Below are 15,264 nucleotides of genomic sequence, written 5' to 3'. Positions count from 1 at the left end.
TATCTTTCCCATTTCTTTCTTTACATACTTGGAACATACTTGAACATTAACATACATACTTGAATTATGAACATAGTTGCATACTTGAAACATTAACATAATTGCGTGAACGAAATGCTAATGAAAATCATCAGCCATATGTAAAGCGGATAGTGATATTACTACTCACAGTGTTGTGATGTTGTGCTTGTTCCTCCCGGAGTGTGCCCTGCACACATTCAACCTTTAGAGTTTAGTTTCCTTTTCATATCAGATTACTTTCTGTTTCGTTTTACTTCGAAGGAATTTATACATTTAAAGAGGCATCAAATACATATTCCGACAACATTAGAGGGTTCTACACGCAAAACAGAGCGATCCACGTTTTTCAGCATGGGCCGCACGTGCGGCTGTGAGCCCCGCACGTGCGGCTGTGAGCCCCGCACGTGCGGCAAAATGTCCCGCATGTGCCTTTTAGACAGTGGCCAAGCCCCTGTTTTTCACCATTTCCCGCACGTGCGGCCATGACTCCCGCGCGTGCGGCAGCACCTCCCGCACGTGCGGCCATGACCCCCGCGCGTGCGGCGATTCTGCCCAAAAATGTCTGAAAATTCTTGCAAAATCTCACCTTTTAGAAAACATGAACAAGGTTCAAAATAACTTCTCTAATTGGTATAACATGACCAAATTCATATAAATACAATGACAATTACATACATTAAACTAATATACTTTAGTTCAACATACACAAGTCCATAAGAGTTCTTTCTTTACATTACATGCCTATAAGCATACTTGATACAAAGCCATGCTCATACACTTGAGTTCAAAATAAGAAGATAGAATATAACTTCTCCATAGTCAATTTCAATTGAATCAAACAACCAAGTAAAGTTATCTTGTTCATTAACTTCTTACATACATATGGAATCATCATTCCAACCCCTAAGTGACATGATCATGAGGGTATTTCACACATCCTAAGAAGAAGAGTTATGGGAGTCAATTGAGATAGTCTTATACATACCTTGTACTTAATCTTCCACAAATTCCCAACCTTTTTGATGATCTCCTCCCTCTACCCTTCAATTTCTCTCACTCCTCATCTTCTCTCAGGAGAAATATGATTCCTAAGTCTTAAGGTCATAAGACTCTTATAAGCATGTATATATATATATATATATATAAAGCTTGAATAGGGACAAAAATTAATCGTTTAAGCATCCCCAAATTGAAATTTCACAGAAGTGCTTAATATTACTTAAAAATTATGCTGATTATATATGTGAAATCAATTTCAGATAATTAAGCCTCTAAGGCTTCCAATTTCTGATCTAAGCATTCTCTTGTAACAGATACTTTTCTTGTTGAACAGATAGACATCCTTAATCATATGGTTTACTTACTTAATTTAAATTTCCCATAGGATTCCACAGTAAGCATTCAAAATCACAAAATAGGATCCGAAAATATAACAAAGAACATGTACGAGGGTCGGGTTATTACACTCTCCCCCCCTTAAATAAGTTTGGTCCTCTAAACTTGTTTTACCTTAGGGTAGAAACAAATGTGGATACTGATGTTGCATTTCCTCTTCTCTTTCCCAAGTTGCGTCGGTTCCGTAATGTTCTTGCCATTCCACTTTTACCATTGGAATTTCTCGGTTTCGTAATTGTTTCACTTGCTGATCCAAAATGCGGATTGGTTTCTCCTCATAAGTTAACTTATCATCTAGTTCAATTTGGTGATGATCAATAACATGAGACGGATCCGCAAGATACCCCCGAAGCATAGAGACATGAAACACATTATGTACTTGACTCATATGTGGCGGGAGGGCAACCCGGTAAGCTACCGGACCTACTCTTTCCAAAATTTGAAAGGGACCAACATAACGGGGTGTTAACTTACCCCTTTTCCTGAATCTTGGATGGCCTTTCATCGGAGTAACTTTTATAAAAACGTGACTGTCCACTTCAAATTCTAAATCTCTCCGTCAGTTATCTGCATAACTTTTTTGTCTACTTTGAGCTGTTTTTAATCTTTCCCGAATAACTTTAACTTTTTCAGTTGTTAACTGAACAATTTCAGGCCCTAACAAAGATTTGTCTCCAACTTGAGCCCAACATACGGGAAACCGACACGGTCTTCCATACAAAGCTTCATAGGGTGCCATTGCAATACTTGAGTGGTAACTATTGTTGTATGCGAACTCTACCAGTGGTAAATGGGTTTCCCAACTTTCTTGAAACTCTAGCACACACATTCGGAGCATATCTTCCAGAGTTTGTATCGTTCTCTCGGATTGACCATCAGTTTGAGGATGGAAAGCTGTGCTGAACTTCAATTCTGTACCCATGGCTTCTTGTAAACTTTGCCAGAATCTGGAAACGAACTTCGGATCCCTATCTGATACAATTGAGACCGGTACACCATGCAGCCTCACAATTTCATTCACATAAATGACCGCCAGTTTATCTGCATTGTATTGAGTCTTCACTGGTAGGAAGTGGGCGGACTTAGTCAATCGGTCGACAATGACCCATATAGAATTCATACCCCGAGGTGTCCGTGGTAATCCCACAACGAAATCCATGGTTAGATGTTCCCACTTCCATTCTGGGATTGGAAGGGGTTGTAATAATCCTGTTGGCCTTTGATGCTCCGCTTTCACTTGCTGACACTGCAAACACTTAGAGACGAATTCTGCAATCTCCTTTTTCATGTTTGGCCACCAAAAATTTTGTTTCAGATCCCGGTACATTTTAGTACTTCCCGGATGCATGGAAAATCTTGTGGCATGCGCTTCTTCCATCAATTTCCGTTTAAGTTCCAACACATTGGGGACACATATTCGATTTTGAAATTTGAGTACCGAATCCACTAAACTGAACCCCGATTTTGGTTTTGTCTCTAACTCATCACATACCTTCTTTAGAATGTCATCCTCCATTTGATGTAACTTGATTTCCTCAAGTAAAGTCGGTTGAGCCATTACTGCTTCTAGTACTGTTTCCTGTCCATGTATCTCAAACTCCACACTCATTTTATTCAATTCACTTACTAATTCTCTTTGCTCCATAAACAGGTTGGCCAAATCTCCCATATTTTTCCGACTAAGAGCATCTGCAACCGTGTTGGCCTTACCAGGATGATAATGGATCTGTAAATCATAGTCTTTAATTAACTCTAACCACCGACGTTGCCGCATGTTCAATTCCTTCTGGGTAAAAAGGTACTTAAGGCTTTTGTGGTCGGTGTAAACTTCGCAGGTAGTACCATACAAATAGTGCCGCCATATCTTTAAAGCAAAAACCACCGCCGCGAGCTCAAGATCATGCGTGGGATAATTCTTTTCATGGGGTTTAAGCTGTCGTGAAGCATAGGCAATGACCCTTCCACCTTGCATAAGCACACACCCTAATCCTTTATGGGACGCATCACTGTAAATTACAAACCCTTCGGTGCCAGACGGTAAAGCCAAAACTGGAGCTGTGGTTAATTTCATCTTTAATTCTTGGAAAGCAGATTCCCGCTCTTTTGACTATTCAAATGCAATTCCCTTTCGAGTCAATTGTGTAAGTGGCCTAGCAATTTTAGAAAAATCTTGAACGAATCTCCTGTAATAACTAGCTAACCCGATAAAGCTACGCACTTCGGTCACATTGGTAGGAGTCGGCCATTTCACAATTGCCTCAATTTTGTGTGGATCAACAGAAACTCCTTCCTTTGTGATAATATGTCCCAGAAATGCCACCTCGAGTAGCCAAAATTCACATTTCTTTAGCTTTGCATACAATTTCTTTTCCCGGAGGGTTTCAAGAATTAAGCGAAGATGGGTTTCATGAGCTTCCGCATTCTTTGAATAAATGAGGATATCGTCGATAAAGACCACCACAAATTCATCCAAATAGGACTTAAAGACGCAGTTCATCAAATCCATAAAGGCTGCTGGGGCGTTAGTAACTCCAAAGGGCATAACCAAAAATTCATAGTGACCGTACCGGGTTCGAAAGGCTGTCTTCTCAACATCATCAGCCTTGACTTTTAATTGGTGGTATCCAGACCGTAGATCAATCTTAGAAAAGACCTGTGCCCCTCGAAGCTGATCAAATAGGTCATCGATTCTTGGCAATGGATACTTATTCTTGATTGTGACCTTGTTAAGCTCTCTGTAATCAATACAAAGCCGGAGTGTTCCATCCTTCTTCTTTACGAACAAAACTGGTGCACCCCACGGAGATACACTCGGACGGATAAATCCTTTGTCCAGTAAATCTTGCAACTGCATTTTCAATTCTTTCATCTCAACTGGCGACATTCTATACGGAGTCTTAGAAATGGGTTGAGTTCCCAGTGCTACTTCAATTGTAAACTCAATTTCACGGTCTATTAACTGTCCTGGTAATTCTTCTGGAAAGACGTCCGGAAATTCACAGACAACTGGGATCATGTCGGTATTCTCATTCTCCGCTTGCCTCTCTAGAACACTGCATAAATATCCCTGACACCCTTTCTGAATTAATTTACAAGCCCTTGCTACGGAAATTAAATAAGGTGGAGAAGTCACTCCATGTCCCTGAAAGGTAGACTCTGATTGTCCCGAAGGGTGGAAACTGATTTGTTTAGTCAAGCAATCTATGGTTGCACCATATTCACCCAACCAATCCATTCCCAGAATAATATCAAAGTAGGCCATGTCAAGAGGTAACAGATCGGCATATACCCGGATATCCCCAAGTTGGAGTTCACAAGCAGCATATACAAAAGTACAAATCATAGGGCCTCCCAAAGCTGAAGACACACACAACATATAAGACAGTTTTTCTTCAGTTTTATCTAAATTAGGAGCAAATAGTTTCGACACAAAAGAGTGGGTGGAGCCAGAATCAAATAATACATGAGCGAAATGACCGTGAACGATAAATGTACCTGACACCACCGTTGCCGCATTTTGCACATCTCCCGGAACCAATGCGAACACCCTGCCTTGTCTCGCAGTGTCTTTATTATTAGTAGATTTAACAGTTATCTTGGTGTTGGAAATTGGTGCAGACCCTGCTGAACTTGTAGTGGTTCTATTATTGCTTTGTTGATTTCTTTGAGGGAAATCCTTGATCAAATGACCCGTCTTACCACACTGAAAACAGGCTCCAGACTTCCGATAGCACGTTCCACGATGCTTTTTCCCACATTCCGGACAAGTCGGTATTGAATCCTGACTAAGGGTAGAAGTATTTGAACTCCCTAAAGTCTGCTTCTTGTTTGGTGGAGTAGGTGATCCCTTCGACCATTGAGTATTTTGCCTCTTCCCTTTCCATTCCGAGATTCGACTCTGAGTAGCGAGATTTCCTTCCGCTATAACGGCTCTTTCCAACACATCAACGTAAGTAGGTAACTTCAACATGTTGACCTTATCCAGGATAGCGCTCCGTAATCCCCCTTCAAATTTGCGCGCCTTCTTATAATCCGTGTCCACCATATGAGGTGCGAACCGAGCTAATTCCGCAAATTGGGCTTCATATTCGGCGACGGTTTTGTTCCCTTGCCTGAGAGTTTCGAATTCTGTTACCTTCTTATCCCGCATGCTTTGAGGGAAGTACTTGTCATAAAACAATTCTAAGAATCTGTCCCATGTCAATCCTTGGTGTACAGTTCTCATAAGCATCCACCATCTGCGCGCCTCATCCTCAAGAGTAAAGGCAGCCAGTTGCACCTTTTGAGCTTCTGTGCAGGGAAAGACTTCAAATAACTTCTCTATTCCCAACACCCACGCCTCAGCTTTCATTGGTTCTATTCCTCCTTTGAAGGATGGCTGTTTCATCTTTTTAAACTCCTTAGTAAGGGTGATAGTCCGGTCTTCAACATGGAAATCTTGCACTGCCGGTGGAGGTACCGGTGGTGGGGGTGGTTGTTGTGGCTGTTGTTGTTGTTGCCGTAGGGTCTCCGCCATTTCCATAATCATTCTCTCCATTCTATCCAGCCATGCAAAAGTAGCATCTTCTGTCTCTTCTGTCCTTGTCCTCACCATTGCCTACACAATAAGCATTTATACATAATAGACATATTTCAAAAGTATTAGCATTATCAGAGTAGACTTAACGTTGCCATCGCTCTTTCATATATTTTTAGGATGTCATGCAAGATGCCAAAAACTTTTCTAGACACCCTAAAGCCCAATGGTTCCGTGTGTGAGATAGCAACTCGTGCTCTGATACCACTTGTCACACCCCGAACTTGCCCCTAAAAGTTCGGGCATGACCCGTTCACAAACAGACATATAACCTGGTATATATAGCATATGGGGCCTTGACGGAAGCACAAAATATTAGAAGAATACAAAACCAAACAAACCCCATTGAGCTATTTCTAACATGCCAGGGTCTCATACATTACATGCACCATAATAGGTTGATAGAGTCCAAAAATATTCCTTAACAGTACTTATATATAAACACATATACAGACCCAGCCCTGTAGTCGGGCGTGTAACAAAAACTATTGAAGTTATATACATTCAACCTTGGAAGGATAGCCAAGAAGTAAGCTAATTATCTTAATAAACTTCACAAAATAGGTGGCCTCGTGAGTGCTTGGATACACGAAGGTTGACAAAAGAAACCGGGCGTCATAGGTTAGGATTGACCACCTGGTTGGTTGTCTACAGAAACAGACATAACAGAGAGTGAGCCGGGCTCAGTGAATAGTAATACATAATGAAACAATGCTCAACTTGAAACATGACATATAACAATATATATATAGAAGTGCAGAGGTCGCATAATTAGCCTGATTCTGTGTTCATCTTATAAGGGCCTCAGGCCTAATCTCGAACATAACAGTTGGCATATCACATCTTAAATCATAATGGCTTAAAGCCCTTGAACATGGTGGCACAAGGCCCTTAAACATGATGGCACAAGGCCCTTAAACAGAGTGGCACAAGGCCCTTAAGCATGATGGCACAAGGCCCTTAAACAGAGTGGCACAAGGCCCTTAAACAGAGTGGCGTTACGCCCTTGGATAATTTGGCATTAAGCCCTTGAATATACTTATGCGAACTCAAGAGGTGTCTCACACGGATTCTAGAGGTGGCTCACGTCGTAGCACTTAGTTCCGTGTAGCACTTTGTTTCACATCGTAACAACTTACATTGAATGGCCGTAGGCCCAGAGTCATATAGAAGGGAGGTATTTTATCTTTCCCATTTCTTTCTTTACATACTTGGAACATACTTGAACATTAACATACATACTTGAATTATGAACATAGTTGCATACTTGAAACATTAACATAATTGCGTGAACGAAATGCTAATGAAAATCATTAGCCATATGTAAAGCGGAGAGTGATATTACTACTCACAGTGTTGTGATGATGTGCTTGTTCCTCCCGGAGTGTGCCCTGCACACATTCAACCTTTAGAGTTTAGTTTCCTTTTCATATCAGATTACTTTCTGTTTCGTTTTACTTCGAAGGAATTTATACATATTAAAGAGGCATCAAATACATATTCCGACAACATTAGAGGGTTCTACACGCAAAATGGAGCGATCCACGTTTTTCAGCATGGCCCGCACGTGCGGCTGTGAGCCCCGCACGTGCGGCAAAATGTCCCGCACGTGCCTTTTAGACAGTGGCCAAGCCCCTGTTTTTCACCATTTCCCGCACGTGCGGCAGCACCTCCCGCACGTGCGGCCATGACCCCCGCGCGTGCGGCGATTCTGCCCAAAAATGTCTGAAAATTCTTGCAAAATCTCACCTTTTAGAAAACATGAACAAGGTTCAAAATAACTTCTCTAATTGGTATAACATGACCAAATTCATATAAATACAATGACAATTACATACATTAAACTAATATACTTTAGTTCAACATACACAAGTCCATAAGAGTTCTTTCTTTACATTACATGCCTATAAGCATACTTGATACAAAGCCATGCTCATACACTTGAGTTCAAAATAAGAAGATAGAATATAACTTCTCCATAGTCAATTTCAATTGAATCAAACAACCAAGTAAAGTTATCTTGTTCATTAACTTCTTACATACATATGGAATCATCATTCCAACCCCTAAGTGACATGATCATGAGGGTATTTCACACATCCTAAGAAGAAGAGTTATGGGAGTCAATTGAGATAGTCTTATACATACCTTGTACTTAATCTTCCACAAATTCCCAACCTTTTTGATGATCTCCTCCCTCTACCCTTCAATTTCTCTCACTCCTCATCTTCTCTCAGGAGAAATATGATTCCTAAGTCTTAAGGTCATAAGACTCTTATAAGCATGTATATATATATATATATAAAGCTTGAATAGGGACAAAAATTAATCGTTTAAGCATCCCCAAATTGAAATTTCACAGAAGTGCTTAATATTACTTAAAAATTATGCTGATTATATATGTGAAATGAATTTCAGATAATTAAGCCTCTAAGGCTTCCAATTTCTGATCTAAGCATTCTCTTGTAACAGATACTTTTCTTGTTGAACAGATAGACATCCTTAATCATATGGTTTACTTACTTAATTTAAATTTCCCATAGGATTCCACAGTAAGCATTCAAAATCACAAAATAGGATCCGAAAATATAACAAAGAACATGTACGAGGGTCGGGTTATTACACACATGCTTCAGAATTCTAAAAAGTTGAGTTCTTTTAGTTTCCTGCATTTTCTCGGTAACCAAACAGGGGTTGATGTTGGAAATTTTTTGGTTGTGAATGTTGGTTTTCTATCGCTTGAAGAGATTCATGAATCTGAGTATGGTTTGGAAATTCCTAAACCTGAGAGAGAAAACAAGAAAGAAAGGACTAAAGAAAATAAAAATGAGAAAAAAAAGGAAGCAAAGTGAAGTTGAGGATGACCTTGGTGATGAGGTTAAAGCTGTAAGTGAAGAGAAGGATAATAAAGTGAAGAGAAAGAAGAAAAAGAAGAAGAAGAAAAAGCAGAACAAGGATGCAAAGAATTCTGAGGAAAATGAAGAACCAACTGCTGGTTAGTGTTTTGAATTCTCTTCAATTTTTAATAATTTGAGTCAGAATTGTAATTCTGCTTATTTATTTTTTAGTAAATTTGTGGATCAGTATAAAATTTTGTTTGATTAGATTGAGGTTAAGGTTTCTTATAGATTTTGTTCTGAACATGTCAATGCTTTAGTATTTATCCATTTCTGTGCTAGATAAATCATAATTTGGTGTATTTTTGTCTCTCTACATATTAATGGTAATTTATTGATCTTTGGGTTGGGAATGCATTTAAGGTTGACAAGTTTTGATCTCTTTTTTCATATATAAATGATTTGGTAATATTTTGGTTCTGGTTCACTACAAATGTACTTGTTATGAGTCAGCCACTTATCAATTTCTAGGTCAATCTTAAAGTTAAGTTTATGAGATAGTGCAGACTGCTTCATAAAGTGATTAAATTTGTTAGATAGTTTGTATTTTGGATTCAGTTTGAACGAGTGTTTTTCTTTTTTACAAAATTAAATTGTGACAGAAGTCAGTGATCCCAAGGATATTGAAGGAGATTCAGTTGATGAAGCTGAATATTACGCATTCCAGTCTTGGGTTCAAAGAACCAACACCAATACAGAAAGCTTGTATTCCTGCAGCTGCTCATCAAGGAAAGGTTGATTTCATTTCTATAATGCTCTGTTTGGATCATTGCTTTGGGAAGCAATATATAGTCTTGGGTTCAAAGAACCAACACCAATACAGAAAGCTTGTATTCCTGCAGCTGCTCATCAAGGAAAGGTTGATTTCATTTCTATAATGCTCTGTTTGGATCATTGCTTTGGGAAGGTATTTGGAAAGGAAAAGGAAAAGGAAATGTGAATGAAATGTAAGCTAATTTTTTTCTCCAATTCTATTGCCTTTTCTTTTCATTTTCCAAATCCCTACTCAAATTCATGATCCAAACACAACCTAAAGGTGTTAAATTGATAAACGGCAACATATGGCATGATAATCATCATATTAAATTCGTGTGACAGGATGTCATTGGGGCTGCAGAGAAGGGATCTGGGAAAACACTTGCTTTTGGTTTACCCATTTTTCAACGTCTTCTCGAAGAGCAAGAAAAAGCTGATAATATGTTTGCAGAAAAGGGAGAGGCAGCTGAAAAAATTGCTCCAAGTCGTCTCTTACGAGCTCCTATTATAACTCCTACAAGAGAGCTTGCACTTCAGGTACACATTGATTCGTTGGTTGTTTCCTTTTGTTTAGGGCTTAAATGATTTGATTTTCTGTTATGGTTTTTGTCGCCATTTTTTGTAAAGTTGGAAGCTCATGGGATCTATAAAATAATATAATTTTGCAATTTGTGTTTGTTGCTGTTGAATTTCTTTTAAGGCTGTTCTGGGAACTCAAACTTGGCCACCTGTTTTAATTCTGGCTGAATTTGACTGGTAAAATTTGATGAACAACAAAAGAAGGTTGCTTCGGAGTTTCATGATGCTTGATGACATGATGTTATGTTGTTGGCATCAAACAGACAGTAGGAAAACTACCTAGCAGTATTGTTTTACTACTGCCGTATGACCATTGGGGGCTGTTTGAGAAACTCAACAAATGGGTCAATTGACTTTTCAAAATGGGTGATCTGATTTCAAACTGCTGAACTTCTTGTTAAAAATGAAAATATTTGAATATGCTGCTAAGCTTATTTTGATAGGCTTAGTTTCCTCATGGTTTTCAGACTAGCTGTTAGATTAGTGGTTTTTTCATCCTCAACAATGATAGAGACCACTAATTTTGGAGCTCTAAAAAGACCACTAATGACATGGCACTCAATAAAAAAAGAAAAAAAAATACAACATCAAGGCCAAAACATCAAATCATTCCTGGTGGAGCCCACTGCCACATCATTAATGATAGCACTAATTAGTGCTCTCACTCATTTTCCTTTCATCCTAATTGTTGATTTTGTTTTTAAGTGTTTTTTTTTTCTAGGTTACTGATCATCTTAATGAAGTGGCTAAAGGTACCAATTTTAGGGTGGTTCCAATCGTTGGTGGGATGTCAACGGAAAAACAAGAAAGACTTCTGAAAGCAAGGCCTAAGATTGTTGTTGGGACTCCAGGGAGGCTATGGGAACTTATGTCTGGTGGAGAACTTCATCATATTGAGGTTAGTGCTAATGCAAACTATAGACTGGTGTATATGTACAAAGGGTTCATGTTAGCACTCCATCAGCATTAAATAATAATCGTTACTTTATGTTGTGTTCACTAAACAAATTGTTCAATAATAGTTGCACTTATATTTTCTTAAATTCAATGTTTCTTATGGTAAGCCTCAGAGATTTAGTTGGACCTTCTTGAGTATCTGCAGAAAATAACTCTGTTACTTTGAAATATCTGGTTGATTCTCTACTTTTAGTATATAAGACTCGAAACTAATTATAAATTGAGAAAATTACACAAGTAGTCCCTATAGTTTGGGACTTGTGTCACTTTGGTCCCTAACTTTTCAATTGCAACACATTTGACCCTGAATTTTGAATCTTGTTCCAAATAAGGACAATTGAATATATAATTAGATTTTTCAAGGGTAAAATTGTCAATTTGACAAAATATAAACTAATTTGACAAAAATAAATGTCAAACAAATATTTTTAAATTTTTAAAAATTATTTCTACCTACTAAAAATAAAATTATGTAAAATTGATAAATCTTTTAGACATTTATTTATTTATTTTTACCAAATTAATTTTTATTATGTGTTTGGATGATGATCATGTAAATTAATTTAAAAAAATTAATCATGTAATTTTTATTAATTTTACATAATTTTATCATTTGTGGATAAAAATATTTTTTTGACATTTATTTTTGTCAAATTAATTTATATTTTATGAAATTGACGATTTTTCCTTTGAAAAATCTAATAATATTTTCAATTGTCCTTATTTGGAATAAGATTCAAAATTCATGGTCAAATGTGTCACAATTAAAAAGTCAGGGACTAAAATGACATAAGTCCCAAACTATGGGGACTATTAGTGTAATTAACCCTTATAAATTCTTCACACATGCATGCAGTAAAATTACCGTATCTTTTTTGGTGAAAGTAGTTAAGTGAACATGAGTTGCAAATGATAGTTTCCATTTGAGGATATTTATTCCCATGAGAAATACATTCTTGACTATGACACTTTGACATTGAAGTTTTCAAAAATTGGTAGGGACCCTCCCATACTGCAGTGGTTGTTAAACAGTGTTACCAAAGGGTTAGAATGCTTATTTTTATAAACAAGTAAAAAAATGAAACATAATTAAAATTATTTTTTTTATTTTATAAATTCTGTACGATACTTCTGTCAATAACGTTTTAGCTTTTGCAAGATAATGTATAAATGTCAAAGCCAAGGATGCTTACAGTATTGGAAGGATAATGCCAAAATGAAGGGAAAAAGGAACCAAAATAAAGATTCTAGGTCTACTAGACCAGTTAATCTTTGTTATAGGCATGTTTAAAGAATAGACAATATGAACAGAGATGGAAAACTTAAAGCAAGACATAAAAGTTGGTATATTGCTAAGATTAATATTTGTATGTGTGCTGGCACATGTGCTTATGTGTGTATTGTGTGAGAGAGAGACTGTTTAAAGTGAGCTTCCACCTAATCCTGCTTGTGGCAGAGATTGAGTTCATTTGAGAGTTGCCTAGGCTTTGGGTTGAAAAATAAAGTCTATTTGGGAAAATTTTTGAGAAGAACATTTTGGCCTGAATTGCGAAGGTATGGTGCAATTACAAAGATGGGTCTATGCCATCTCTACCTACCTCTTGATGAAGTTGTCAAAATTAGTGATTTAATTAACAAAGGATTTCTTTCAATTGGAGTTGGTAAATTTAAATTTGTGAAAGAGCATTTAGAATCAGCATTGAACATATGTTAAAAAAAGTTGAATTCTCATAGAAGGAATAGAAGTATGCTTGATAATCGAAATTGCAATCCAAATTATGAATCAGGGAAACACCACAATTCACGTCAGATTTTCATGACATGTCAAAGCACTATTAGTAAAAGGCTCTAGAAGAGGAAGCCGCCCTTGTAGATCTGTAGGAACAATATCAACACCCACAACTCTGTAGATATCTTACGATGAATAATTCCCTGACTCTACATCTTCTTTTTCACTAGTAACACCGACTAACCACAATGTGTTTGCATTGAATAAAATTTTCCAAGATTCATCAAATTTTTTTGATGTTCTTGAAATGATGGAAACTCAAGGAGATTATGGTATACAAGAGCATATATCTAATCTTGATCCTCAGGATATGCAGGTGAATATGTATCTTGATTAAGAGTTAACTTTTAGAATGTAAATAAGGGTTTGAGAGAGTTGTTGGTCTTCGAAGTCGTCTTAGGTTTGATATTTTACACTGTAAAAATATTAGAGAGTTTTGCTTCTCATTTCTCAATTTTACTATGATGGTATGGCAAGTATTATCTAAAAATGATTCTCTCTCTTTGGCTCACGGTAATTGCTGGAAGTTGAATGAAGGTTGTTGCTTCTTGATCCTCTTGTGACATGTCCCATCAAATTTATTAACATAATGTTTCTACAACTCCAAGGTTGTTTGTACAGTCGATCTGTATTTTTATTTTTATTTTCATCTCTCTCTGAAGTATCTAAGTATCAAAGTCACTTATAGGTCATTCCACTACAGTTCTGTTTTCATTTTTCTTTTCGCTTTTCACTTCTATGAATTTATGCATTTGAAATATTCAGAATTTATTAGATTTGGAATCCATTGATGCCAAGTTTTAGCTGGTAATCTTTCTTATAGAACATCAAAACTTGAGTCTAATATTTTGAAATTTGTTTTAGAACAATTTCTCAGTTTTTTATCATTTAATTCCCAGTGAAATTTTAGTCCATGTTGTGTTTCTGCTGTACACACCAACAGAAAGCTCATGAAACTTAGTTTTCCAGGTCAAGTGACAGAGTTTGATAGTCCAGCAAGGTTATTAGATGACAAGTCTTCCATGTTTCTTAAGTTGGTGTCAGAGCACTCATCCAGATCAACTAGTGCTCTTTGCATAACCATTTAGCCTTGTTTTATAGATGGAATCCTTCAATAATAGCTTGGTTCTTTCTTTCCTTTGATCACTTGAATTTCTAAATTCTAGGGTGCATTTGGTTTCTATTTTAGTCAACGGACACTTCACCCCTCAAGAATTCAAGTTTCTTTTTTCATAAAAAATTGAGTATATATATATTTACTTATTTCTCAGTATGTATTTCTGGGTAATATGAAGTGTATTGAGTGAGAATTAGCTTGTTGTTGTAGTAGATGTATTGGTTAAATTATCAATTTTAGTGCTAAATCTGATTCTCTGGCCATTTCTATTGTTGTTTGTTATGTTTAGCCATTTCTTTATTTTGGGTACTTGGAACTTTAACTTGTTTATAAAATACTCTCTTTGGTGTATTTTCTATCACTAGTTTGCTTTTTTAGATGTGCCATTGATGTGTAAGTAATGGCTTTGTGACATTCATTTCAAAGGTTGTTTCTTGTAGTGATTGATTTATCTTAATCTATTGTGGTTTAATAGTAAGGGAGGGTGATAACAGCTGACTATTTGCAAAAAAATTGTGCTCTAGGTAGTAATGTTAATGTTTGCCCTTTTTGTAAAAGTGAAGTTGAATCTAGCAACCATGTTTTGTTATTGTGCTCTAAGTCTGAGCTACTAAATTGGTGGGGTTTTTAGTGAGCAACTCCAGATTGACTTGAGGGTGTGCTCCAATGGTGGTCTGGAGTGAAGCTAAGTAAATTGGAAATGAGTGCTAGATGTGTATATAAATACTGTCATCTTTATATATGGTAATCCAAACATTTTATACTAGTAACAATCAAAGTTATTCATTTTCTATTGATGCAGGAGATGAAGAGTCAGTGTAATGAGAAAATGTCCGATTTTGTCTTTTGTAAGACAAGAACAGTCTCTACAAAAATAGTAAGTTTATTCATATACTTCTAGCGGTTTCTGAATTAATTTGTGTTTTTATTTTTCAGGTCAGAAATTTCTTAGAGCGATGCCAAATATGGTCAAAGAATTCAAGAAATTAGTTTTTTCAAGTTTTTTCATTTTTTAATATATGTAATCACAGTTAAAAACTTTTTATTAATTTTTTTGTATGTACTTTTGAACATTTAACTTTCATTTATGAAATATATGACGTTATTCCATTCAATATGTGGTTGTGATTCAAAATATAGTGTATAGTGTGTATTACATTCTTCAAATGCGCGTACA

The 15,264-nt window shown here is 36.8% G+C and overlaps 2 protein-coding genes and 1 long non-coding RNA gene across 3 annotated transcripts; 2 read left to right on the top strand and 1 right to left on the bottom strand.

Moving 5' to 3' along the window:
• Window positions 1-3,523: 3,523 nt before the first annotated feature.
• On the bottom strand, window positions 3,524-5,566 carry LOC145807220 (uncharacterized). Its single transcript, XM_082905164.1, has 2 exons — window positions 4,366-5,566; window positions 3,524-3,927 (listed from the first exon to the last, which is right to left on the bottom strand). The coding sequence occupies exons 1-2, from the start codon at window positions 5,564-5,566 to the stop codon at window positions 3,524-3,526; spliced, it is 1,605 nt and encodes a 534-aa protein (XP_082761290.1).
• A 4,099-nt stretch (window positions 5,567-9,665) lies between these two features.
• Window positions 9,666-11,756, top strand: LOC145807904 (DEAD-box ATP-dependent RNA helicase 13-like). The gene is made up of 3 exons (XM_082906902.1): window positions 9,666-9,748; window positions 9,988-10,182; window positions 10,946-11,756. Exons 2-3 carry the CDS (start codon window positions 10,087-10,089, stop codon window positions 11,192-11,194), a joined length of 345 nt encoding a protein of 114 aa, XP_082763028.1. The 5' UTR covers window positions 9,666-9,748; window positions 9,988-10,086; the 3' UTR covers window positions 11,195-11,756.
• A 1,850-nt stretch (window positions 11,757-13,606) lies between these two features.
• On the top strand, window positions 13,607-15,202 carry LOC145807905 (uncharacterized). The gene is made up of 2 exons (XR_014351310.1): window positions 13,607-14,935; window positions 15,024-15,202. It is a non-coding gene; the product is annotated as an uncharacterized LOC145807905 (long non-coding RNA).
• The last annotated feature ends 62 nt before the right edge of the window (window positions 15,203-15,264 follow it).

The sequence above is a fragment of the Camellia sinensis genome, chromosome 14, assembly GCF_055761805.1.
Source record: "Camellia sinensis isolate YWXY chromosome 14, ASM5576180v1, whole genome shotgun sequence".
NCBI lineage: Eukaryota > Viridiplantae > Streptophyta > Magnoliopsida > Ericales > Theaceae > Camellia > Camellia sinensis.
Note: the sequence above shows the minus strand (reverse complement) of the source record. Positions and strands in the feature narration are given on the sequence as shown.

Coding starts and splice junctions, on each gene's coding strand:
- LOC145807220 (XM_082905164.1), bottom strand. CDS start 5,566: ATGCGGGATAAGAAGGTAACAGAATTCGAAACTCTCAGGCAAGGGAAC. Junction 3,928..4,365: donor ACCAGGACAGTTAATAGACC/GTGAAATTGAGT, acceptor ACGCCCCAGCAG/CCTTTATGGATTTGATGAAC.
- LOC145807904 (XM_082906902.1), top strand. CDS start 10,087: ATGTTTGCAGAAAAGGGAGAGGCAGCTGAAAAAATTGCTCCAAGTCGT. Junction 10,183..10,945: donor CAAGAGAGCTTGCACTTCAG/GTACACATTGAT, acceptor TTTTTTTTCTAG/GTTACTGATCATCTTAATGA.